Below are 24,547 nucleotides of genomic sequence, written 5' to 3'. Positions count from 1 at the left end.
ACACTGATGAAAATTAAGGCACAAGGTAGGAGTAATAACCAGGTGAGAGAGAGAGAGAGAGAGAGAGAGAGAGAGAGAGAGAGAGAGAGAGAGAGAGAGAGAGAGAGAGATAATCAAGGTGAAATAAAAATAGAAACGGAGAGAGATGGAAAGATAGATATTGAGAGAGAGAGATAGATAGACAGAGAGAGAGAGAGAGATAGACAAGAAGAGAGAGAGATAGATAGACACAGAGAGAGAGAGAGAGATAGACAAGAAGAGAGAGAGATAGATAGACACAGAGAGAGAGAGAGATAGACAAGAAGAGAGAGAGATAGACAAGAAGAGAGAGAGATAGACAAGAAGAGCGAGAGATAGATAGACAGAGAGGGAGATTGAGAGAGAGAGAGAAAGATAATAACCGGGCAGGAGGTGAAAGACACAAAAACAAAGACGACACGTGTGGCCGCAGGAATCTTGCCAGTCACTGTGTCGCTGTGTAGGTGACAGAGAGAGAGAGAGATTTATAAAAGAAAAGAGAAAATAGATTGAAGAGAGAGAGAGAGATTACTAGAAGAGAAAGAAATGACTTATAGATAGATAGATAGATAGCTCGATAGACAGAGACATATAGATAGATAGAGAACATTTGACATATCTGCTTAACACAATACATTACACCATTAGTAAATTATCTCTATCTATCGATCTATCTATCGATCTATCTATCTTTCAATTCATTTATCATGTATCATATCCATCTATCTATCTAGCTATGTATATCTATCTATCTATCACTCGAACTTATAGGTAAGACGTGACCCTCGGGACGGGCTTTGAGTTACAGCTCCAACTTGAAGGTCGGCCTGGAAGTAAGACACAGACAGAGTAGCAAGTGAGGCGCCCGCAACAGCGTGGTCTGAGATACTGAATTAATTTCGGATTTAAGTTTAGGATTAATTCGGGATTCGAGGTCGGTGGTGGTTCGGGCTCAGAGGTGATTCGGATTTGGGTTCAGATGTGATTCGGATTCGGAGGTGATTCGGATTTGGGTTCAGATGTGATTCGGATTCGGATTTGAGTTCAGATGTGATTCGGGTTCGGAGGTGATTCAGATTCGTATACCTAATAGATACCTCAACACCCCCAATAGGTACACCCAGGGTACACAGACCACCCACTAAGACTTAAGCTTCCTGGCAGCTATGAGGAACACAGTCAAAACAAACCATCGGCTGCCTAAGACAAGCAACCACAGTGTTAAAGCATCTCTCTCTCTCTCTCTCTCTCTCTCTCTCTCTCTCTCTCTCTCTCTCTCTCTCTCCTGTTTACATCCTGGAGTGTCACACGCTTCCTACACCATCCCTGGCTAGTTCTGTTTACATGCTAGGGGAAGAGGGGTGCTTGCTAAACCATCCCTGGCTAGTTCTGTTTACATGCTAGGGGAGGAGGGGTGCTTGCTAAACCATCCTTGGCTAGTTCTGTTTACATGCTAGGGGAGGAGGGGTGCTTGCTAAACCATCCCTGGCTAGTTCTGTTTACATGCTAGGGGAGGAGGGGTGCTTGCTAAACCATCCTTGGCTAGTTCTGTTTACATCCTAGGGGAGGAGGGGTGCTTGCTAAACCATCCCTGGCTAGTTCTGTTCACATGCTAGGGGAAGAGGGGTGCTTGCTAAACCATCCCTGGCTAGTTCTGTTTACATGCTAGGGGAGGAGGGGTGCTTGCTAAACCATCCTTAGCTAGTTCTGTTTACATCCTAGGAGGGGAGGGGGTGTGGCTGGCGCGTTTTGTGAGATGTGGCAACTATGTGTTTGTTTACATAGTATTAAACTCCCGGAATGACCCTGAGGAACCTCACAATAATAGCCAGACTAAGGATGCTAGATAACCATTACACAAAGTTGCCACATCTCACTAAACGTGTCAGTCACTGTACCAGGTATAAGTGCAGGCGAGTGTACATATTTGACTTCCCTGTTGACGTGACCTACCTGTTAGCGTGACTTACCTGTTGGCGTGACTTACCTGTTGACGTGACTTACCTGTTGGCGTGACCTAGTTGTTGACGTGACCTACTTGTTGACGTGAGTAACTGCTGTAGGTCATCGGTCAACAGGTGTTAGGTGTGTCATGAGGTTTGACCCCCCGTTGTCTTGCTATTTGAACCTGGACCATGACTGATGATGAGTGATGGTGAAAGGGGGAAGGGGGAGGAGGAGAGAAAGAAAGGAAAGGGGGATAGAGAAGGAGGGGAGAAAAAGAGAAAAGGGGGAAAGGAGGAGGGAAAGAAAGGGGGGTAAAGAGAAAGAGGAAAAAGAAAGGAAAGGGGAAGGGGCGGCGTAATGCGTGACCCCGTGATGGAGGGGGAGGTGTAGGAGGAGGAGTCGTGTGTGACCCAGTGTATTAATGCATGACCCCCGTGATCTCACCTTACCTCACCAGCAGCTGTCACCAACACCACCACCACCAACCACCACCACCAGCCACCAGCCACCACTCTGTCACCACCACACACCACCACCAGCCACCACAGTTGACTCACTTTCGCCACACTTCCACCACGGCCGTTCACCTCCTCCCTCCCTCTTCTCTTTTCTCCTCTCTTTCCCTTCCTTCCCTCCCTCTTTTCTCCGCCTCCCCTTCATCCCTCTCTTTACCCCTCCTCCCCTCTCTCTTCTCCCTCCTGTCCCTCCTCCTCTCTCTCCCCCCCCTCATCCCTACCCTCTCCCCCTCCCTCTCCCTCCCTTACGAACACCTGCCGACCATACCAACACGCCAGAAGACACACCTGGACTATCTGTAACAGGTGTGTTAGGTGTGTGGTGGTTATGGTCCGTATGTCTTATTTACGCGGTGTTTACACATATATCCCCCTTCTTGTTTACATATATAGGGGAAGTTTACAGTGTATTCTTGTTTGTTTGCAGAGTCGCTTGATGTTTGTGTTTAGAGAATCTCTTGATGTTTGTGTTTACAGTCTCTTGTTTGTGTTTACAGAGTGCCTAGGTTGTGTTTACATAGTCGCTCGATGTTTGTGTTTACAGACTCCCTTATTATTTGTGCTTACAGACTCCCTTTTTGTTTATATTTACCTGTAAAACAACCAAGGGACTTTGTAAACACCCTTGTAAACACTCCATACAGTATATTAAATAATTCGTATCGGCCTCAGGTTAGGTTAGGTTAGGTTAGGTTAGGTTAGGTTAGGTTAGGTTAGGTTAGGTTAGGTTAGGTTAAATGAATGATTGAGTGCTGACGGCCATTAAACGATACAGGAAAAATAGGTATTGACTGCAAATGGTCGCACAATTTGGGATTTAAATTCTATTGCGTCCTGCGGTGTATGAATATGCAGCTAGTACTCAACCCGGGGTTTTCAATAAGGATTTTATGCCAGACTTGTGTAAAATAGCATTATCTCAATTTGGTAGCTGGCAATGATAGCGGTGTGATGGTCTGGTGTGTGTGTGTGTGGTAAGGTGTTGTTTGTGTGGTGTGGTTGTGTTTGTGGTGAGAGGTGTGGTTAGGTGGTGTGTTTTAGTGGGAGGTGTAGTGTGGTGTGTGGGAGGTGATGTGGTTGTGTTTATGTGGTGTGGTGTGTTGAGGAGAGGTGTGGTGTGGTGTGCTAAAGGTGTGAGGTGTGTTTTGGTGGGAGGTGTGGTTATGTGGTTATGGTGGTGGTGATAATTATCGTTATAATAGTGGTGATGGTAATTGTGGTTATAGTAGTGGTGATGGTGGTTGTTGTGGTAGTTGGTCAGCAGACGTAGTTGGCTGGGGTGTTCAACTAAGGCATTGGGTCAAGATAGAGCTATTCCTTCTGACGTGGCAGGAAGGGGAAGAGGAGGAGGGGTATGGGGGGAACTTATACCCATGGTGGGGAGGTAGGGGAAGTGAGTGGGGAGTGGATATACTGTACTGGCTAAATCATGACTCCTCCCCGCCTACAGTCACGCACCCCTACCCCCCCTCACCCATCTCCCCTCACCTGTCCCTCCCCACTCCTCACCACACCCTCCCCACCCATCACCTCTCACCCACCAGGTATACCTACGCTCCTCTCTTTTGTCTTACCTACGTCTTCCTACACTTCTTCCTTCCTTCCTCTCTCCCTTCCTTCCTTCTCTCCCTTCCTTCCTTCCCACATCTGTCCCAGTACCTCATTAAAGTCCAAGAAATTCAGCACTTCCCTCACACACACACCACAGCGGCCACTTTAAACCCTTGATATGAACCCTTTAAGAGAATATGAACCTTAGGCTGTAAATATATCGTTGTTGTCATCACCAAAGCCTTGTGTGTGACGTCATGGCGACACTATGGCGACTGATTTCGCAGGAATTTTTTTTTTTAATTGACGGTTAAATAAAGATGGAATTACTAGTGTTTCTTAATACAGTGGTTATTTATACAGCTAACCTAACCTTACCTATTCTAACCTTACCTATTCTAACCTAACCTAATCTAACCTATTCTAACCTAACTTAACCTAACCTAACCTAACCCACATCTAAACTTTGCATATTGGCTAGTAAATAGGTCCCGTGTCCGCTAATTATCTTTTATGTTGTACTGAGGGAGTTGATATGGAGTTGAGGCTTAAGAAACGAATGAATAACGCTAAAACAAAATTGCATCGCAACCGACAGGAGTATAAGTGAATAATTAGAATAATAAATTAAATAATCTAAGTTTAAAACAAAAGAGAAACGAATCTCATTTAAAATTAGTATATTTATAAATTTATGATAGCCAATCGTGTTTGTTTTGATGCTAAGTATAAGTGAATAGTTATAACAATAAATGAAATAATCTTAGGCTAAAACAAAATCGAATCAAATTGCAAAAAGCTACAGATATAACGCAGACCTGAACACTGTATATGGTATCCAATCCTTTTCTATTAATGTGGATTATAAACGACTACTTAGCTTAATAAATGGAATAATATAGAGTTAAAAACAAAAGAGCATCGTATCCCAACTAACAAAGGGGTTTCGACGCATTCTGGCTGTACTGTGTGTTTGTTTATACGTGTATGTTGTCCCTAGTTTTTTTTTTATTATTTTTGTTTCTGTTATCATTTTTCAGTGATTGTTTACCTGTGTATGTATGTATGTGTTTTCATTTTTCAGTTATTGTTTTCTGTGTGTTTAAATGTATGTATGTATGTATGTATATTTAAAATGTTCAATTATTGTTTACCTGTGTATGTATTTTCATTTTCAGTTATTATTTACATGTGTGTGTAAATGTATATATGTATAACAGCACTGGTTCACCATCCCACAGTTGCGCAGCGGTGGTGGGAGTGTTGTTGTGCATATCTGTATTATAAGCTACAACAAATCAATAGGAGGTTGGTAATAATACGTGTGTGTGTGTACTGTCCTGACTTTGACTCTGCTGCTGCAAGTGGTGGTGGTGGGTGACTGATACCTCCACCACACACAGACACACACACACACACACACACACACACATCTATCAGTATTAACCTTTATAAAAAAAAATACACAGTTTGCGTTTCTAGCAAGTAAAATATTTTTGGGATTGTGTTTATATATCTACCGTGTTATGTTGGGTGTATCTAGATGAAGGTAGAAGAGAGAGTGAGTGAGAGAGAGGTGTAGTGTGAGGTAAGAGATTTTTGGCAACTGCGGCTTTGGCCCAGTGCAGTCGCAACAGGTCGCTGTATGTATCGTCTATATATCTATCTAAACTCACTACTCTCGCTTCCTTAATCCTTTATATAGTTTAATCTAAAACTTTAACACAAGGATTAAATATATTCTTAATCATACACAACACGTGGATAGTTTTAACACCTGTAGAATATCGAGATTTAATGATTGAAAAATATAGAAGAATAATGATCATTTGGCAACTGTCCTCGGCAGGTGGAGCGGCCTACCCCTTACCTGACTGACGACACCGTGTAAACATTGTCTGACGCGAGCATAACCACACCATCTTTCACCCAGCCACACTCACCCAGCCACACCCTATGGTATACTAACACATAATGCTAGTTAATTAAACCTCAATGTTAATTAATCTAATGAGTATTATGTTAGTTTAGTTAGTGGGAAGGATTTCGTTTTGGGCCGGTGGTAGCTGGCTTGTGTGTGGAGGAGGAGGGCAAGTGACCGGCTGTGAGTGACCTGTCCTCCTCCACCACCTTCTCCTCCTCCTCCTCCTAATCTTCTTCCTCCTCCTCCTCCTCATCCTCCTACACAATAGAGGTTAATCCCTAACCTGTGTGTTTACCTGCCGCCGCTCAAGAGGTCATTCCCAGGCGATAACAGTGCTGATCCTTCCTCTACCTGTTCTCTCCTGCCCTCCAGAGACGTGTGTTACAACTTCCAGGGGAATAAATGGGTGGTGGTTAGGTTAGGGTCGCTGGGTGGTGGTTAGGTTAGGATCGTTGGATGGTGGTTAGGTTAGGGTCGCTGGTTGGAGTGGCTAACTGTAGGCGTGTTTGGTGCTGAATCCGTGTGAAAACGTGTGGTATGGTGGAAGAGGATGGGGGGGGTCTGGATAGATGTGAACTTTGTTATTTTCGGTGTGGATATTTGATTGATGATGAACTCAATAAAAAATGTATGTTGTGTGTGTTGTGTGTGTTCTTTTGTGTGTGTGTGTGTGATGCTTAATAACCTTATTGCACTTGACACACACACACACACACACACACCATGTCATCACCTCACACAGACAGCACACTAATAAGAACATCCTCAGATTTCACAACAGTCACAACACCTTACCTGCCACACACTGTATACATACTAAGTGAAGACGTCAGGTGAGAGGTAGGAGGGGGTTAGGTAGGAATTGGTGAGGGGGAAAGAGGGGGGGTGAGGTATTGGAGAGGAGGAGAGTGGGGAGGAGAGTTATTGGGAGGGGAGGTGAGAGGTAGGTAGGATGGGGTGAGTTATTGGGAGGGGGAGGAGAGAGGGGGGTGAGAGGTAGGTAGGATGGGGTGAGTTGGCTGGGAGGGGGAGGAGAGAGGGGGTGAGAGGTAGGTAGGAGGGGGTGAGTTATTGGAGGGGAGGAGAGAGGGAGGAGAGAGAGGTGAGAGGTAGGTAGGAGGGGTGAGGGTTGAGTTGGGGTGAGTTATTGGGAGGGAGGAGAGAGGGGTGAGAGGTAGAGATGGGGTGAGTTATTGGGTGAGAGGTAGGTAGAGAGGGGGGAGGAGAGAGGGAGGAGAGAGGTGAGTTGAGCTTGGAAGGGGAGGAGAGAGGGGTGAGTTATTGGAGGGGAGGAGAGAGGGGTGAGTTGTTGGGAGGGGGAGGAGAGAGGGGGTGAGAGGTAGGATGGGGGTGAGTTATTGGGAGGGAGGAGAGAGGGGGTGAGTTATTGGGAGGGGGAGGAGAGAGGGGGTGAGATTGGAAGAGAGAGGGGAAAAGACTAGCATTAAAGTTTCATAACCAATAGTTTTCATGTTGTGTGTATGTTTGTATGTCATATCGCACGACGGGGCAGTTTTGGGTGGAGTATTTGTTATGTTAGGTCATTGATGTGGAGGTAGGTAGGTTCCTCCCCTCTCCCTCCCCTCCCCATCACTCCTCTCTCCATCCCCCTCTTCCTCCTCCCTCCCCTCCTCCCTCCTCCTCACCCCCTCTCTCCATCCCCCCTTCCTCCCTCTCCCTCCTCCCCCTCCCCTCTCCCCGTTGTTCTGTCAACATGGGGGAAATAACATGGCAATTGTACCCAGTGCTAATACACACACACGGGTACAGATATATGCCTACATAGATATACAGTATATACAGACACACATGGGCACACACACACACACACACACACACACACACACACACACACACACACACACACACACACACACGGGTCATTTAAACTTTAGCTCTTCATGCAGCTTTATGATGGAATCTCTGTCTATTAACACTTATGAGATACCTTAACTATTGCTGTTATTATGTTATAGTTCTGTCAATGACCCTCAACCACCACTAGTACCATTACTATTACTACCACTATTACTACTACCACCACTACCATTATTACTACCACTATTACCATTACTACTACCACTATTACTACTACCACTATTACCATTACTACTACCACTATTACTACTACCACTATTACCTTTTTTCCACACCATCACACCCCCACCACACCATCCCTACCTCCACCTTCACACCACCACCACACCATCGCACCCCTACCATACCATCCCTACCCCACCTTCACAACTACCACCACCACCACCACCACACCATCACACCCCTACCATACCAGCCCTAACCCCACCTTCACAACTACCACCACCACCACCACACCATCACACCCCTACCATACCATCCCTACCCCACCTTCACAACCACCACCACACCACGACATACCATCAAACATCACCACAAATAATTAACCAGCCTTTAAAGTTCATCAAACAGAGCTGTTGCAGAAGCTCCTGAAGGTGCGGCACTCCTCCTCCGCCTTCTCCTCCTCAAAGTTCACTAATAAATCATTCTCAAAGTTCAATGGTGAATAATTCCTCTTAGTCACTAATTATGGGCGACTAACAACGCTGGTGACTAGGGGTGAGGTGTGTGTCAGGGGTCAGGGGGGTTAGGGTATGTCATAGAGTGTGTTAGAAGTGTCAGGGAATGTCATGGGGAGCCAGGAGTGTTGGGGTGGGAATCAGAGGTGTCATAAGGTCTTTAATTATCAAATAAAATAAACCTTTCAAATGTGGCATGAAACCCAACCCAACCTAACCTAACCCAACCCAACCTAACCTAACCTAACCCAACCCAACCCAACCCAACCCAACCTAACCTAACCCAACCCAACCCAACCCAACCCAACCCAACCCAACCCAACCTAACCCACCCAACCTAACCCAACCCAACCCAACCCAACCCAATCCAACCCAACCTAACCTAACCTAACCATTCAACTTCGTATACTATGATCCCTCACGTAGAATAAGGCCCGACGCAGATCAACACGAGCGATAACACCTGTCCGACACACCTGTGAGGGCCCGACAGGTGTTAATGACGCCGCCAGGGTACACGTGTGGAAGATATCATGTGGGTGTTTGTTATCGATGCTTATTTTTTAATCTTGTTTTTATTATAGTGAAGTGGTGAGGTGGTTTGGAAGTGTGTGTGTGTGTGTGTGTGTGTGTGTGTGTGTGTGTGTGTGTACCCTGATCGGCCCTGTATCATCTTCCCCTCCCCCTTCCCCTCCCCCTTCCCTTCTCTCTTCCCCCTTCCCTCACCACTCTTACCCTTCCCTCTTCTCCACTCCCTCTCCCCACCCATCCCTTCTCTCCCCATCTGAGATCGAGTAATGACGACTGACTTTGTATATGATGCAAGTTGAGCCTCTCGGGGGTGGGGAGGAGAGGGGGTGAGGGGTGATAAGGTCAGAGGTCAGGTCATGCTCAGAGTGTGTTATGTATCCTTTATTTGGGAAACTGTTGAGGGAGACGAGGATAAGTTGCGTGTGTGTGTGCGTGTATATGTGTGTGTGTGTATGTATATGTGTGTGTAAGGGAGAGTAGTATATTAGTTTCTGTCTCTGTGTGTATGTATGTGTGTGTTCGTGTGTGTATATTTTTGTGTGTATGAGTGTATATATATCTCTGTTAAAACCAAATTTAAAACACCATCTCATACAAAAATCTAATAAAACCCCACAAATTAAATAACAAACTCCAAAAATTTAACTTCTACCGTCTAACAAGAGTTGTGGAAAAAGGTTTAACACGAGAGATTATTATCCTGGTAATACTTCGGTGGGAGTGAAATCAAAGTTTGGGAACCACAATTGAGGCTCCTGGTACCATTGAGGCTCCTGGCACCATTGAGGCTCCTGGCACCACTGAGGCTCCTGGCACCATTGAGGCTCCTGGCACCATTGAGGCTCCTGGCACCACTGAGGGCCCTCCTGGCACCTTGAGGCTCCTGGCACCGTGAGGCTGGCACCTGGGGCTCCTGGCACCTGAGGCTCCTGGCACCTTTGAGGCTCCTGGCACCACTGAGGCTCCTGGCACTGGGGCTCCTGGCACCTTGAGGCTCCTGGCACCTTTGAGCTCCTGGCACCGGAAGGCCCCTGGCGCCTTTGAGGCTCCTGGCACCATTGAGGCTCCTGGCACCATTGAGGCTCCTGGCACCATTGAGGCTCCTGGCACCATTGAGGCTCAAGTTTATACCAGATCTCTCTCTTTAAGGCTCAGGGTCACTAGTTAGGGGGGAGTGACTTAAGGGGGTGGTGGGTGACTTAGAGTGGGTGGGGGTGACTGACTTAGGGTAGGTGGGGGTGGCTGACTTAGGGTGGGTGGGGGGTGGTGGCTGACTTTGTGGAGGTGGCTGCTCGCTTATCACATACAGACAGAAAACGGGATGTAGGAGACGTGTTAGATAGATTATAGACAGACAGACAGACAGACAGAGAGTTACATTACGTCAATATAATCAGAATTTTTGGGTGTATTTCATTATTCTTTTTCCCCTGTCACCATCCACCAACACCATCTTGTCACCACTTCGCTAGGTTCCTCTGGGCGATATTCCAGTTACAGGTGGAGCCCTGAGTGGAGCACCTGGGCGGAAACATACTGAAACCTGTTGAAATTAAACTCATTGGAGCATTGGAGTATCTTGTATGTGTAGAGGAGGAGGAGAAAGAGTGAAGAAGAGAAGGGGGTAGTAGAGAAGATAGGGAGGAAGAGAGGAGGAGGAGAAAGAAGGGAAGGAAGAGAATGAGAAAGAGGGGGAGGAGGAAGAGAAGAAGATGGAGACACCATATAGCCTTACACCTGACACCAATACATCTGACACAATACACCTGACACCATTACACCACACACCTGACACCTAATTATGAACAGGTAACAACAGGTATAGCAATGTAACCGAGTATTTCGTATTTCACTTAACTAAACTTCACTTTACATTTTTCAGGTACCCTTCCGCAGTTGGGTCGACGTGGGGTGCCTAGGTGCGAACCAGTAAGTCTAAGGACAGAGGGTGAGCACTGTAGTCACTCATCCACCGCGAGGCTTTTGAATAATGTTACTTTTACGTGAGTCTGAACTAGCATTGACGTCTATTAAAACTAGCACCCGTTAGAACTAACGCCCATTAGAAGGACCCATTAGAACTAGCACCCATTAGAAGGATCCATTAGAACTCATACCCATTACAACTAGTACCCATTACAATTAGCACCTATTACAACTAGCATCTATTACAACTAGCATCTATTACAACTAGCATCTATTATAACTAGCACCCATTACAACTAGCACCCATTACAACTAGCACCCATTACAACTAGCACCCATTACAACTAGCACCCATTACAACTAGCACCCATTACAACTAGCACCCATTACAACTAGCACCCATTACAATTCAGCATCCATTACAACTAGCACCCATTACAAATCCAGCACCCATTACAACTAGCACCCATTACAACTAGCACCCATTACAACTAGCACCCTTTAAAACTAGGAGTGCATCTCGCCTCTGGTAATGTTATTGACATCCTGAGTCATATATATAAAGCTGTGAACTTTGGGAGGTGAACTATGAACTATGGCAAGAACATCGGGGTGGGTGGGGTGAGAGGGAGGGGTGGGTGAGTGAGTGAGAGGGAAGGTGGGTGGGTGGGAGAGGGAGGGTGGGTGGGTGAGAGGGAGGGTGGGTGGGAGTGAGAGGGAGGGTGGGTGAGGGAGAGGGAGGGTGGGTGGGTGAGAGGGAAGGTGGGTGAGTGAGAGGGAGGGTGGGTGAGTGGGAGAGGGAGGGTGGGTGAGTGAGAGGGAGGGTGGGTGAGTGAGGAGGGAGGGTGGGTGGGTGAGAGGGAGGGTGGGTGAGTGAGAGGGAGGGTGGGTGAGTGGAGAGGGAAGTGGTGAGTGAGAAGGAAGGTGGAAAGTGGGTAGGAGGGAAAAATAGATCCACATTCCCCCTCCTCCCAACTCAGCCTCCTCGAACACACACACACACACACACACACACACACACACACACACACACACACATTATTTTTATATAATTCTTAAGGAAATTTATTTGCTTTATTTTATTGATATGTAAATCGTATTTTTTTTGCCTTGCCTTTATGTTCATGGTAAGTGTATGTGTGTTTACAGTTTACAGCTAATTTACAGTTTACAGTTAGTTTACAGTTTACAGTTAACATTTTAGTTAGTTTACAGTTTACAGTTAATTTATAGTTAGCTTACAGTTAGTTTACAGTTAACACTCGACAGGATGGGTTTTAAAGATGGCGGTGGTGCTATTAGCTAGGGAAGGAAGAAGCTCAGCTGTGCAGGTGTGGCTCACATAACACCTGTCTAACACCTGTAGCTTAACCACGATTACCTACCACTACTTCCTTTACTACCACCATCACTACTACTACTACCACTACCACTACTACTACTACTACGTCAGATCATGTGAGGAAGTGATATGGGTAAGGTGGTCTTGATAAATAAGCTCAGTGGTTGTCCCTCCTCTTCTTCTTCCACCTCTTCCTCCACAACCTTCTCCTCCTCTTTCTCATCCACCTCCTCTTCCACCACCCCTCCTCCTCTCCTCTTCCTCTTCCTCTCTCCCCCTCCTCCTCCACGTGTAGGAGTGAGTGAGTCTGTGTGTTGACAAATGTATGGTGACAATAACCTTGACCTATCTATCCCTGTGTCACGCCTCCCACACCATACAGTCATGGCTCGTGTGTGTGTGTGTGTGTGGACGGTTGATATTGCAGTCATCTCTCAACACCATACAGTCATGGCTCGTGTGTGTGTGTGTGTGTGTGTGTGTGTGTGTGTGTGTGACGGATGATATTGCAGTCATCTCCCAACACCATACAGTCAGCGGCTCGTGTGTGTGTGTGTGTGTGTGTGTGTGTGTGTGTGTGTGTGTGGACGGATGATATTGCAGTCATCTCCCAACACCATACAGTCATGCCTCGTGTGTGTATATGTGTACGTCTGTGTGTGTGTGTATATGTTGACGGACGATAATGCAATCATCTCCTACTGTGTGTTTGTCTGTCTCTCTCTAGCCCTTAGGAAACACCCAAGGACCACGAATACTTCCCTTAGGAACACCAGACTCAAATTACAATGTACTGTACCCTCACACTACACCCAGGTGCTAATCTATCTACCTGTGTCTACCTGTATCTACCTGAACTTAACAATAAACTAACACTTAACCAGATTTTACCACTGAATAACATACCATTATTTTTATTCTATCTACCTGAATATACGTGTATCAACCAGTATCTACCTGTATCTACCAGTATCTACCTGAATATACCTGTATCAACCAGTATCTACCTGTATCTACCTGAATATACCTGTATCAACCAGTATCTACCAGTATCTACCTGAATATACCTGTATCTACCTGTATCTACCTGAATACACCTGTATCAACCAGTATCTACCTGTATCTACCAGTATCTACCTGAATATACCTGTATCAACCAGTATCTACCTGAATATACCTGTATCAACCAGTATCTACCAGTATCTACCTGAATACACCTGTATCAACCAGTATCTACCTGTATCTACCTGAATACACCTGTATCAACCAGTATCTACCTGTATCTACCAGTATCTACCTGAATATACCTGTATCAACCAGTATCTACCTGTATCAACCAGTTTATACCTGTATCTACCTGTATTAACCAGTATCTACCAGTATCTACCTGAATATACCTGTATTAACCAGTATCTACCAGTATCTACCTGAATATACCTGTATTAACCAGTATCTACCTGTATCTACCTGAAATTAACACTAAACTAACACCAAACCAGATTTTAACACTGAACAACGTACCATCCTTTCCTTGTTGACTTTATTAACTAATTGTCATCACCACAAACGTTTATCCCGTCATCAATCAATAGAATAAATTACCATAACAATGTATAATAATAATAGATAACATAATTATCATCAATTAGTATATTTTGATCATTATATGGAGACTTATGGTTCGCTGTTTATAATGCGACAAACACGAGTACTATTTTATATCATATAATAAAACGGTTCCTATAATCGGCTTTGCTGTGCATAATTATACCACTGTTGATGTTATAGGGTATATAATTGGGTAATAGGTGATTTGGTAGTTAAGGTGTGTTTTTTTGTGACATAATGCAGTTTGTGGTTTTGGGTTTACGATATACATACATACATGCATACATACACTCACTGTATATGAATAACATTGGTACAAATACACTGTATACCACACACTGTACATGGACAACAACACAGACACACAGACACACACAGACAGACAGACACACACACACACACACACACACACACACACACAGACACACACATAATACAGACAGACACAGACACACACACACAGACACATACAGACAGACACACACAGACACACACACACACACACAGACACACAGACACACACAGACAGACAGACACACACACACACACACACACACACACACACACACACGTCTCTATCTCATACCATATTTTCTCTCTCTTGTTGGGTGAATCAAGAGACTGAGAGACATCAAAGCAAAAGGGAAAGATGACAGTAGAGGAGAGGACAGTAACACAGAAAGTACCTTGACAACACGTGGGTAGAAAGTGATCAGGAGAGTGCCAAGACAAGCAGAAATATCCATACGTACTATTATATATATGTGAGGGTAGAAAATGACCAGGAAAGTACCTAAATTATACACACGTACTACAGATGTTCATATCCTCACCTTTCATTGGATATTCTTGTGTTTGTGTAGAGATGTCCGTGTGTGTGTGTGTGTGTGTGTGTGTGGCAGAGGAAGCGACGGAGCAGTTTGTGTAGGTATGATAACACATTATTATCTACAAAAGTGTTTTTCCTTTCTACAGGATATCCTACAACGGCGGCAGAGGATGCTTTACTAACTGTGAACGCCGAGAGAGGATAACTGTGCGTGTGTGTGTGTGGTTATGTTACGTACAAGAATAAGATAACTGTGTGTGTGTGTGTGCGGTTATGTTACGTACAAGAATAAGATAACTGTGTGTGTGTGTGCGGTTATGTTACGTACAAGAATAAGTTATGTTACGTACAAGAATAAGATAACTGTGTGTGTGTGTGCGGGTTATGTTACGTACAAGAATAAGATAACTGTGTGTGTGTGTGTGCGGTTATGTTACGTACAAGAATAAGATAACTGTGTGTGTGTGTGTGTGTGCGTGGTTATGTTACGTACAAGAATAAGATAACTGTGTGTGTGTGTGTGCGTGGTTATGTTACGTACAAGAATAAGATAACTGTATGTGTGTGTGCGTGGTTATGTTACGTACAAGAATAAGATAACTGTGTGTGTGTGTGCGTGGTTATGTTACGTACAAGAATAAGATAACTGTGTGTGTGTGTGTGCGTGGTTATGTTACGTACAAGAATAAGATAACTGTGTGTGTGTGTGCGTGGATATGTTACGTACAAGAATAAGATAACTGTGTGTGTGTGTGTGTGGACATTTGGCTCGGTGCCGCCTTACGTTGGCTCTTCTTGGACGAGTGCCACGTAAACCTAACCTAACCTAACCCAATAAGTATTTTTTCTCGCCTGGTACAAATGGTCGGTAGTGGTAGTAGTAGTGAGTAGTGGTGGTGGTAGTAGTAGTAGTAGTAGTATTGGTGGTAGTAGTAGTAGTGGTGAGTTTTTGTAGTAGTGGGTGTTAGTTGTATTTAGTGGTAGTGATAGTAGTAGTGGGTGGTGGTAGTAGTAATAGTGGTAGTGATGGATGCTGGTGATAGTGGTAATGACAGTAGTAGGTGGAGGAGGGGAGGGGGTTGGTTTAGACGTGAGCAGCCGTGACACCATCAAAGGAGTTAGTTCTCAACGCTACCTGGGCCACCAATCTTTACCCAGGTGTTGGTTCATTGTCACTTGTTTGGCCCGTGGCGAGTCCTCCCTCCTACACGTCTACCTGCAAATGTAAACAAGAGATTTAAACAGTAGAATTAGACAATAGATTTAAACAATAGAATTTAACAAGAGATTTTAACCATAGATTTAACAGTATTATAGCTTCGTGTATTTGGTCATTATTATTATTATTATTATCATAACAGTCTTCAGTAGGAACAAGACAGTCAACAGTCAGCTGTTCCACTTTTACCTCACCAGCACGCACCATTTCCTTGCCAGTCATTGCCTTAGTCACAGTCAGGTCCTCACACGTGTTCCTTGGGCATTTGTATGTAACTGTATATTTTCAGCCTTCTGGCTGCCAAGCTCTTTCAATAAACCGTTAATTATTATTATTACATGTGTTCACAGTTGCCAGTCAGCTGCCACCAGTCACATCTTTTAATGACAGTCAGTTTTTATTTGACTGTATTAGTAGATTATCCATGGGTGAGTGGTAGTAACTGGTGGTATATTAAGGGCGTTGTTCTCGGGTTCACAGTCACTCTCCAGTCATTCAGTTAATCACAGTCAGTTCCTGTATGAGTGTATCGCTATACTAAATCGCCTCACGTGTGTTGGTTGGTGACGGGGGGGGGGGGTGCTTACTGGAGGAAGAAGAAGAGGAGGAAGAAGGAGGAGGAGGAAGAAGGAAAAGAGGAGGACCGCGGTAGACAAGTGCAGCACCAAACATCATTTCCAGAGACTATACCACTGGGCCCCTGTCAAGCAACTCCCTACCGCCTCCACTATCACACGCTGAGACACCAACCAAGATTATTATTATTATCTCTTAATTTCTCTCTAATTCATCCCCTTTTATTGATATTTCTTACTGTTTATCTTTTATTATCACATCAAGATGAATTAGTGTGTGTATAAAAAAATGTATAAGTGATATCGTGTATAAAAAAATATAATTTGTAATGTATGTGGGAAGGACGCGCTCAGCAGTAGTTACAGGGTTAGCGGCATGGAATTGTTATGCCAAATTGTGCGTGTTAATTTTGTTTCTCTATTGTTTAACTGTTGGGATGTGGTCATGGTGTTTTTATTTGGTCTATTAACACGTGATTTGTAGCTGTGGATTGTGTTTTAAGAGCCACAAGGAGAGGAGTTTGAAAATACGGCCACAACGAGAGAGACAACAACACGACTAACTAGCATCCCACGTGCGCACCCCCACCACTCCCCCCCAGGTAAGGTTCTCGACCAATGAGAGCGTAGCGTTAGCGGGTCGTCATGGCAACCTACCCCCCCTCATCTCCCGGCGTCCCTCCTCTTCCCCTGGCCTCGGACCCCCTCCCCCGCTCCCGAGTCGACTTGGCTACAGTACAGTGTTCAACATGTACGCTAAGGGGAAGGGCTCGTCCGTGCCCTCCGATGCGCAAGCCAGGGAGAAGTAAGTGAAACGTACACAATGCAGGAGGATTATGTGGTGTTGTGGCACTCAGTTGGAGAGTGTTCGTGGCCACCAATCTGCCAAGGATAAAATTACGATAATGGTGTGTTTTTACGACGTACGAACAAGCGGTTTGGTGGTGTAGCAGGACGAGTGATAGTAGCTGTTCCAGTAAGCGGTCATCCTCCCCTGGTATTCACAGATATTAGCTGTGTTTTTCCCGTTGTGACTCAAGTGAGGATGACTTACTGCACGTAATAGTGACCCGTGGAAGAAATAATAATAGCAGGAGACTGTGTAGGGGACATGCCGCGTGGCCCCACCATTGTCGGGGGAGCAGTGACGGAGAGGGCGACGCTTGCCGCTTGTCTTTTGGCGGGAGGTTTAAACCTACACGACAAAGCGCACGAGATATTGTGATGCCGAGGTGGCGGTGTCACTCTCACCTCCAGTAGTAATATAACCACGTAAATATAGGTTTGGGTTACCTCCTCAGACGTGGTAGTTGTGTGGGGGTGGCGGTAGGTAAATATGGAGGAGGTGGGGGTCGACAGATGAAGCTCCACTCTACCGTAGCTCTTCACTGCTTTTATTTTCTCAACACAGCCAGACTCCCTTCTCTACACCGTTGATTTATATAATTATGGTTTTAGTCTCTTCCAACATTACCGAAATTACCTTTTTTTTCGTGGTGGAATGTCATTTAACTGTCAGCTGAGGCGAGTGTGGGAACCTAGTCAGCCACCAAAAAAACAATGAACAGTGAACTATGATAACACGAATATAATTGAAAGGACGTATTTAACTCCCACTGAAGAGTATTAACAACAGATCCGGTGTGGTGGTGGTGTGTGAGAGTTGGTTTGTTGGTTTGTTTTTGACTTACCACCACAAATCACCAATTACACACCTACTAATTTTTTTTAATTTTTTTTGTTGTAAATATAAGTCTCTATATAAAGTATACATAAAGGTTGTATTGAGTTTGAAGATGAAGTGTTCTTGATGTATTTTCCGCACTGTGTATTAACTCTTATATTCTCTTCTAGATTGGCGTTATATGTGTACGAATATTTACTACACGTTGGTGCCCAGAAAGCTGCACAGACCTTCCTTTCTGAGGTAAGTACCATCTTGACTACTTGCTTTGAGGGGCCGAGAGGATGGCTGGGGGGTGGCTCAGTGCCTCATTACCTCATAAAAACATTAAAATTTATTCCTTCTCGCTATACAAGGGTCGATTGTATTAATTATTGGAATTTGTTTGTATTTGAAAAAGTTTGAAACCTCAGAATTTAAGACACTAAATGCTCGTTCAAGAGACCCATTAGTTAACGAAGCTGTTTGATGTCAAAATCTGGTGGTGTTTCCTCGTGAACTCATTTAAGATCCATTATTTTAATTATCTTTAGGTTGTGTTACACTGGGAGACTGTTCTTTAGGTTGTGTGTGGGTTGTCTTGTTCGTTTGGAAATTACCGAGCTAGTGTTGAAGACATCAATCAGTCATTAATTGGTGAATCCATTTTGAGGTAGATCCTTCCATGTTACAGCCCCCCCCCCCGCCGGCCAGCCTGTACCTCGCTATTGTGTTCTTTTTGCCCCCCAACTACAGGTCGTATTAATGGATTACAGCAAGTTATACAACATGAAGAACGAAGCCTAGCAAGACCTTAGTGTGTGTGATTGTGTTTAACTCACAAACCAAAATGGCAAAAAAATAATACAGATATAGAATGGTGTTGAAAAGCCTGAATATTCCAGCAGTGTTATTAAAGAGTGTTGAAATGAAAATGGTGATGCAGATACTGTGTAACAATATAGTGAAGGTGTATAGTGGTGCAGTGCTTAGTGTAAAGTAACCCATGGTGAGCCAGTGTTAGTGTTGGATAAACGTGTAGTGATGTGTTGCTCGCCGGCTGCTGCCATGACTCTACTCCCTTACCAGGATCTTGTTAAATGGAACCACTGACAGTGAAGTGACACTCAGGATTCAGTGCCAACGTGAACCATCGGTGCCAGACTAGCCGACGCGAGCACCTCAGGACATACGGGTGCGCAAGTGTCGTTTTACACAGGTGTTAGCCAGATTACAGATGTTACCATGTACAACGATGTTCATCTCGTGTGTGGGGGGGGGGGTTGACTAAAGTTAATACAGGGTGTGGTGGCGACACAAGGTGTGGAGTGGGGTCAAGTGTCGCTGCTGCGGTCACCTGGGCCGACCTAACCTCACTTCCATTGTCTCAACCCATGCCCTACTTTTTATATACATGTCACTCTTCACCTCAACGTGTCACTTTTACTTCACAAATTGTTTTTAATGTTTATTTCGTGAGTTTATGATGATTGCGTGTGATAATGTGGAGAAGAGAATAATGAATCCCACACTTTGTGAATTAGTGTTATTGTCTTGTCTGCCGTAGCGAAGTAGATGATCATCTCGGCGGCGTTGCCACACCGAAGTGTCGGGCGCGGTGTTGCCATATATACTGTATGATGACGCCATACACTATGCATGATGACTTTTCAAGGAGGCGTCGTCCTCACCTTCCCTACACGGGTGTTGGGGCAACATTGGTGGCAGGTTATGGGTGTGTGAGGCTCTCTCCCCTACCTTACAATAACACGGCCCTCACCTCTCGTCACACAGTGGGACCACAGCTCTCACCACCACCACCAATAATGTTGCACCAATCACGAGGGACAAGTGAACACTGCTCTTCAGTAGGTCTAACACACACTTGCTTCACCCCTGACGCAGTGAAACAACGGCACTTTACAAGATACTAAACCTCATTATTCCCATCATTTACATTACAATCGTTCTTACCGACGTACAACAAATTCACTGGAGAGACGCAGCCTATGAGTTTGTTTCAGGGTTTTAAACAATTATTTACGTTAATATTAATAATCATAAAGTAAATGTTTAAAAGTATCAGAAATCACAAAAATTCCAGTACTTTCAAATATGAGTGATGTTTGTTAGGTAAGGGAGGCGGTGGGTTCAGAGCTGACCCTCTTCATGACCCCGCCAGGAGAATAAGCTGACCTCGCATGCTGCAACACGGAGGTGAGGAGGGGGGGGGTCAGGTGGGGTGGAGTGAGTGTTGGGGGGGATTATACTCCGCCTTGATAATTTCTCTACTGTCGCATTATTCTGTTATGTTTGTTTGTCTTATTTATCTTCCGTGTTGATTTGCACGATGAATCAACTGGTTGGCGACAGAGCGCGTAGGTCTGGCTGGGTTACTGCAGTGTCGCTCTAACGGGACCCGCTCACTTCTTATATAGTTCCTCAAGATTAGCATATTGTGTAGTGTGTACTGGGTCACACTGCGGTTACATGCCATGCTAGGCGTACAGTTCCCCAGGTGAAAAAAAAACGATTTTTTTTGCCGGTTACGGTCGGGGTAGATTCTTCAAATATTTTTTTATTTCCCGAATTGGTGCAGAAACTGGCGAGGTTTATCATTCGCTCTCTCCTGTAGTTACTGCGCATGGCGGTACAGCGGCGCTACTCCCTTCATTTATGGCCTTATTTTCAATGATATTCTTGGTGAATATCAATTGTTCATGTAAGCGTTTGGGTTAGGAGCCGCGGAGCTAAGAGAAGAATGTTGTAGTTTATGTGTAACGTCTGCCGTCCCCCACTCCACGCCCCGCTCTCGTCCCCAGCCCTTGTGTGGCCTCCAACCCCGCTACAGCGACACACCCTCACCCAGGCCTCCACGCTCTCACAAACCTCCTAACACACACTCACATCGCTAACTTATCATTGTGACCCCATCAATCTGCTAGTCCACTTATCGCTAACTTAAATAACTCGAATTCGCGAAAACAATCCGATGGGAAATGTACATCATTAGCTTGACTGGGAATTTAATTTGGCGGGAGAAATTATTTTACGGAGTTAAATATTAACACGAGCTGTATACATCGCGAAATTTAACCCAAACTCATATTAGCTTTTAAGGTTGAGAGAAAAATTGGCGTTTTGATATTATATACAACTGGTGGGGTTTAGATGAGGTAGGTACGGGATTTATAGGTTATTCCGCCATCGCTAACTTTAGTTCCGCGTGGTGTAGTGAGCTGCAGTGCACAAGAAAGGTGTGTGGCTGCCGGGAGACGGGCTGGGGAGGAGACCTAATGTTTTCTCTCCGCGTTGGGGATATGACGTTTGAAAGATTCGAAATTATTTAGTCGAATAATATTTGCTTGTTTGATTAATCGTCGAAAGCATGATTAAGGCAGAATTATTGTAATGCTGTAAAGAATTAGACTCCTTCTCCCCGGGGGTAAATATAAGACCAGATTATCTATTTTAACCTTTGGGGAACTTAAAGTGTAGATGAATGAAAGAAACAAACAAACAAAATGACTCAGGAATTGGCTCAGATTATCTAATAATAATAATATTAATAATGATAATGGTAATATTTAGTGAATTAATGAGGGTAGTCGTAATAGCTAGTCAGGCAGCCATACTTTGGAGTTCATTTTCCACAATACACTGAAATGTTATACGTCTGACACCATGATCGCCACCGCCTCGATAACAGAAGATAAGCTCCAACTCACACACACACAAACGACTCATCACTAAACAAACACACCCAAACACGTCCAAACAACACACAATTGATATATATTCTATGAAACAAAACTCGTACAGTGACTTAGGAATTAATACAGGCGGTCTGAAGGTAATATACATATATTTTTTTTTTACTTCATGGTATTTGTAAATATTAAGTGAGGGAGGTTAGAGAACTGTGGTGTGTGGTGGTGGTATCTTTGACTAGAGTCTGAGTGAGTGAGTGTCCAGCAGCAGTGTGTGTGTGAGGTTTGACCAGTCACGTTGGTGGTGGTAGCCGAGAAGCACACATACATACATACACACACACACACACACACACACACACAGACAGACAGTTCTACCTCGCCTTCACCTCGCCCTGCTTGCTTGCTTGCTTGCTTGCTTGTCCCCGGTGAAATATTCATTGGGGAAATAATCCATCAGGTCGGTTCAAAAACTAGTCAACTACCTACGTCTCACTGATCTTGATTGTCGAGTTCCGTAGTTTGCTATCGATCCGTCGTTGGCCACGGTATCTGGCTTCTATCGCTTATTTTAGAGCATGTCGACGAACACCCCCCCCCCTATCCTCCCTCACCGTCCACCCTCCCTTACCCTACCACACACACACTCTCCCACCCCCTCTCCCTTCCTCCTATCCTCCCTCCTCCCACTCCGGTCTGTCTCCTCCCTACCCTCCCACTCATACCCCACCTTCCTACCCCTGTCTCTCTCCGCTTACCCTCCCCCACTCTCTCTCTCTCCTCCCTCCTCCTAGTCCTCCTCCTCCTACCCCCGTCCTCCTCCTCCTACCCCCGTCCTCCTCCTCCTACCCCCCTCCTCCTCCCTCCTCCTCCCCACCCCCTCCCTCCCTCCTGTTCTCCTCCCACTCCCCTCCTCCCTCCCCCTCCTCCTCCCACCCTCCTCCTCCCTCCTCCCTCCTCCACCCCCCTCCTCCTCCCTACCCCCTCCTCCTCCTCCCCCCCTACCTCCTCCTACCCCCTCCTCCCTTTACCACGTTCTTCTGGGATATACCGCTGGCCGTTCTGGGGAGACCAAGTATATGCTCACCGCTTGTTTGGGATATGCTTAGATATACTTTCTTCCTTTCGTACCGGAGCATACTTGTAGCATATTCGGAGCATACTCGTTCATTCGCGTCAGGACATATTTATTTAGTGGCTTATTGCAGTACTAGAAAAGGAGAAAGGGTTAATAGGGGGGTGGATTGATTCGAGTGTGTTTGATTCTGTATTTTTTCAGTTGTGGATTGGTTTAATATTGGTTTTATGGGGTGATTGGTTTATGTTCGAATCTGTTTATGTTGTGGATTGGTTTAATATTGGCCTTGTGGGGGATTGGTTTGACATTGTTTTGTGAGGAGATTGGTTTATGTTGAAATCTGCTTTATTTTTCAGTTGTGGGATTAGTTTAGTATTGGTGATTAGTTTGGTTTAGGTTTGAATTCCTTGCTTGTGTTCTTGTGGTTGATAATCCGTTTTTGTGTTGATTATGGTAGCTTCCAATCCTAATATTTTGCTTGAACTGATTGTGGTAATTTCCAATCCGTTATTATTTTACTCTTTAACTCCCAATCTGCCCTCGTGACACTTCCCAATCTTTGTACTTGTCATAGGGACTTCCAATCTATGTTTACATGTGTAGTAATTTCCAATCCATTTTTCCATTGGTCATAGTAGCTATAGGTAGAGTACATAGACTATCCGGTCATGAACTGTAGTTAGGGGGGGGGGCCGTCCGGGTGTGGTGTTATTTGGCGAAGTCAGTTGAATTTGGCGTAGTCAGTTGACGAATTTGGTGGTCAGTTGTTGAGTTTGGTTGTCATTTGGTGAATTTGGCGTTATAAGTGTGAGGATGGTATAAACTGACCGACCGACAGACTGAGTGACCACTTTTTTTTACGGAGAATAACCCACCCGAGCACAGGTCATCGACCCACATCGGGGCCTTGGGGAGCGAAAAAGAATAAGAATAAAAAGAAATTAAAAATAGAAAAGGAAAAGAAGAGATTAAAGAACAAGGAAAGACTGACAGAACTCGCCTCGTATATGTAAAATTTTGGGGGGTTTTATTAGTACCTGTATGTGGCGATTACTAAGGCGATTTAGCTAGTTGGCGATTTATTGCGATGATTCCGCTATTAATTGGCGACTTTGGGGGAGGATTTATGAGTGTAGCGATTATTTGGGACATTTTACATTGTATACCTGGTTTAAGATGCTAATCAAGATGGTTTACCTAATCTAACCTAACCTATCCAAGCTTAAACTAACGCCAACGTAACTTAACGTAAACCTAACTTACCCCAACCTATCGTTAACCTAACCTAATCCCATCCCCCAATTAGTGTTAGGGTGGTTAATCTACAGGTGAAATAAGCTGGGGTGGTGGTTCTTTAATCGGTTTAACCCCTTGAGAACGGTTTAAATTCCCTTAGTTAAAAGAATTGACCTACTGAGTGCATTGCCTTAAATCTTGAGTACAAAAATTTAATTCCCGGAGTACAGCGTCTTAAAACCTTGAGTACTGTCTTAATCCCTCGAGTACTGTCTTAATCCCTTGAGTAGTCTTAATCCCTTGAGTACTTAATCTCTTGA

General features: G+C 44.7%; 1 protein-coding gene across 11 annotated transcripts in view; it reads left to right on the top strand.

Moving 5' to 3' along the window:
• The first annotated feature begins 17,231 nt into the window (after positions 1-17,231).
• The window catches only part of LOC121868535 (single-stranded DNA-binding protein 3-like), a 136,519-nt gene continuing 129,203 nt past the window's right edge, over positions 17,232-24,547 (top strand). For 7 of the 11 annotated variants that reach the window (XM_042369239.1, XM_042369231.1, XM_042369235.1 and 4 more), the window contains exons 1-2: positions 17,233-17,345; positions 18,395-18,467. In XM_042369239.1, coding sequence (XP_042225173.1) covers positions 17,290-17,345; positions 18,395-18,467 — 129 coding nt within the window. In that variant the 5' untranslated portion in view covers positions 17,233-17,289. Of the gene's footprint in view, positions 17,346-18,394; positions 18,468-24,547 lie in introns of all 11 variants that reach the window. The other 4 variants (XR_006089414.1, XR_006089415.1, XM_042369236.1 and 1 more) reach the window with 1 other exon arrangement.

Source organism: Homarus americanus, unplaced genomic scaffold (assembly GCF_018991925.1).
Source record: "Homarus americanus isolate GMGI-L3 unplaced genomic scaffold, GMGI_Hamer_2.0 scaffold59495, whole genome shotgun sequence".
NCBI classification, from domain to species: Eukaryota; Metazoa; Arthropoda; class Malacostraca; order Decapoda; family Nephropidae; genus Homarus; species Homarus americanus.
The sequence above is the reverse complement of the archived record's forward strand: the minus strand, read 5'-3'. Positions and strand labels throughout refer to the sequence as shown.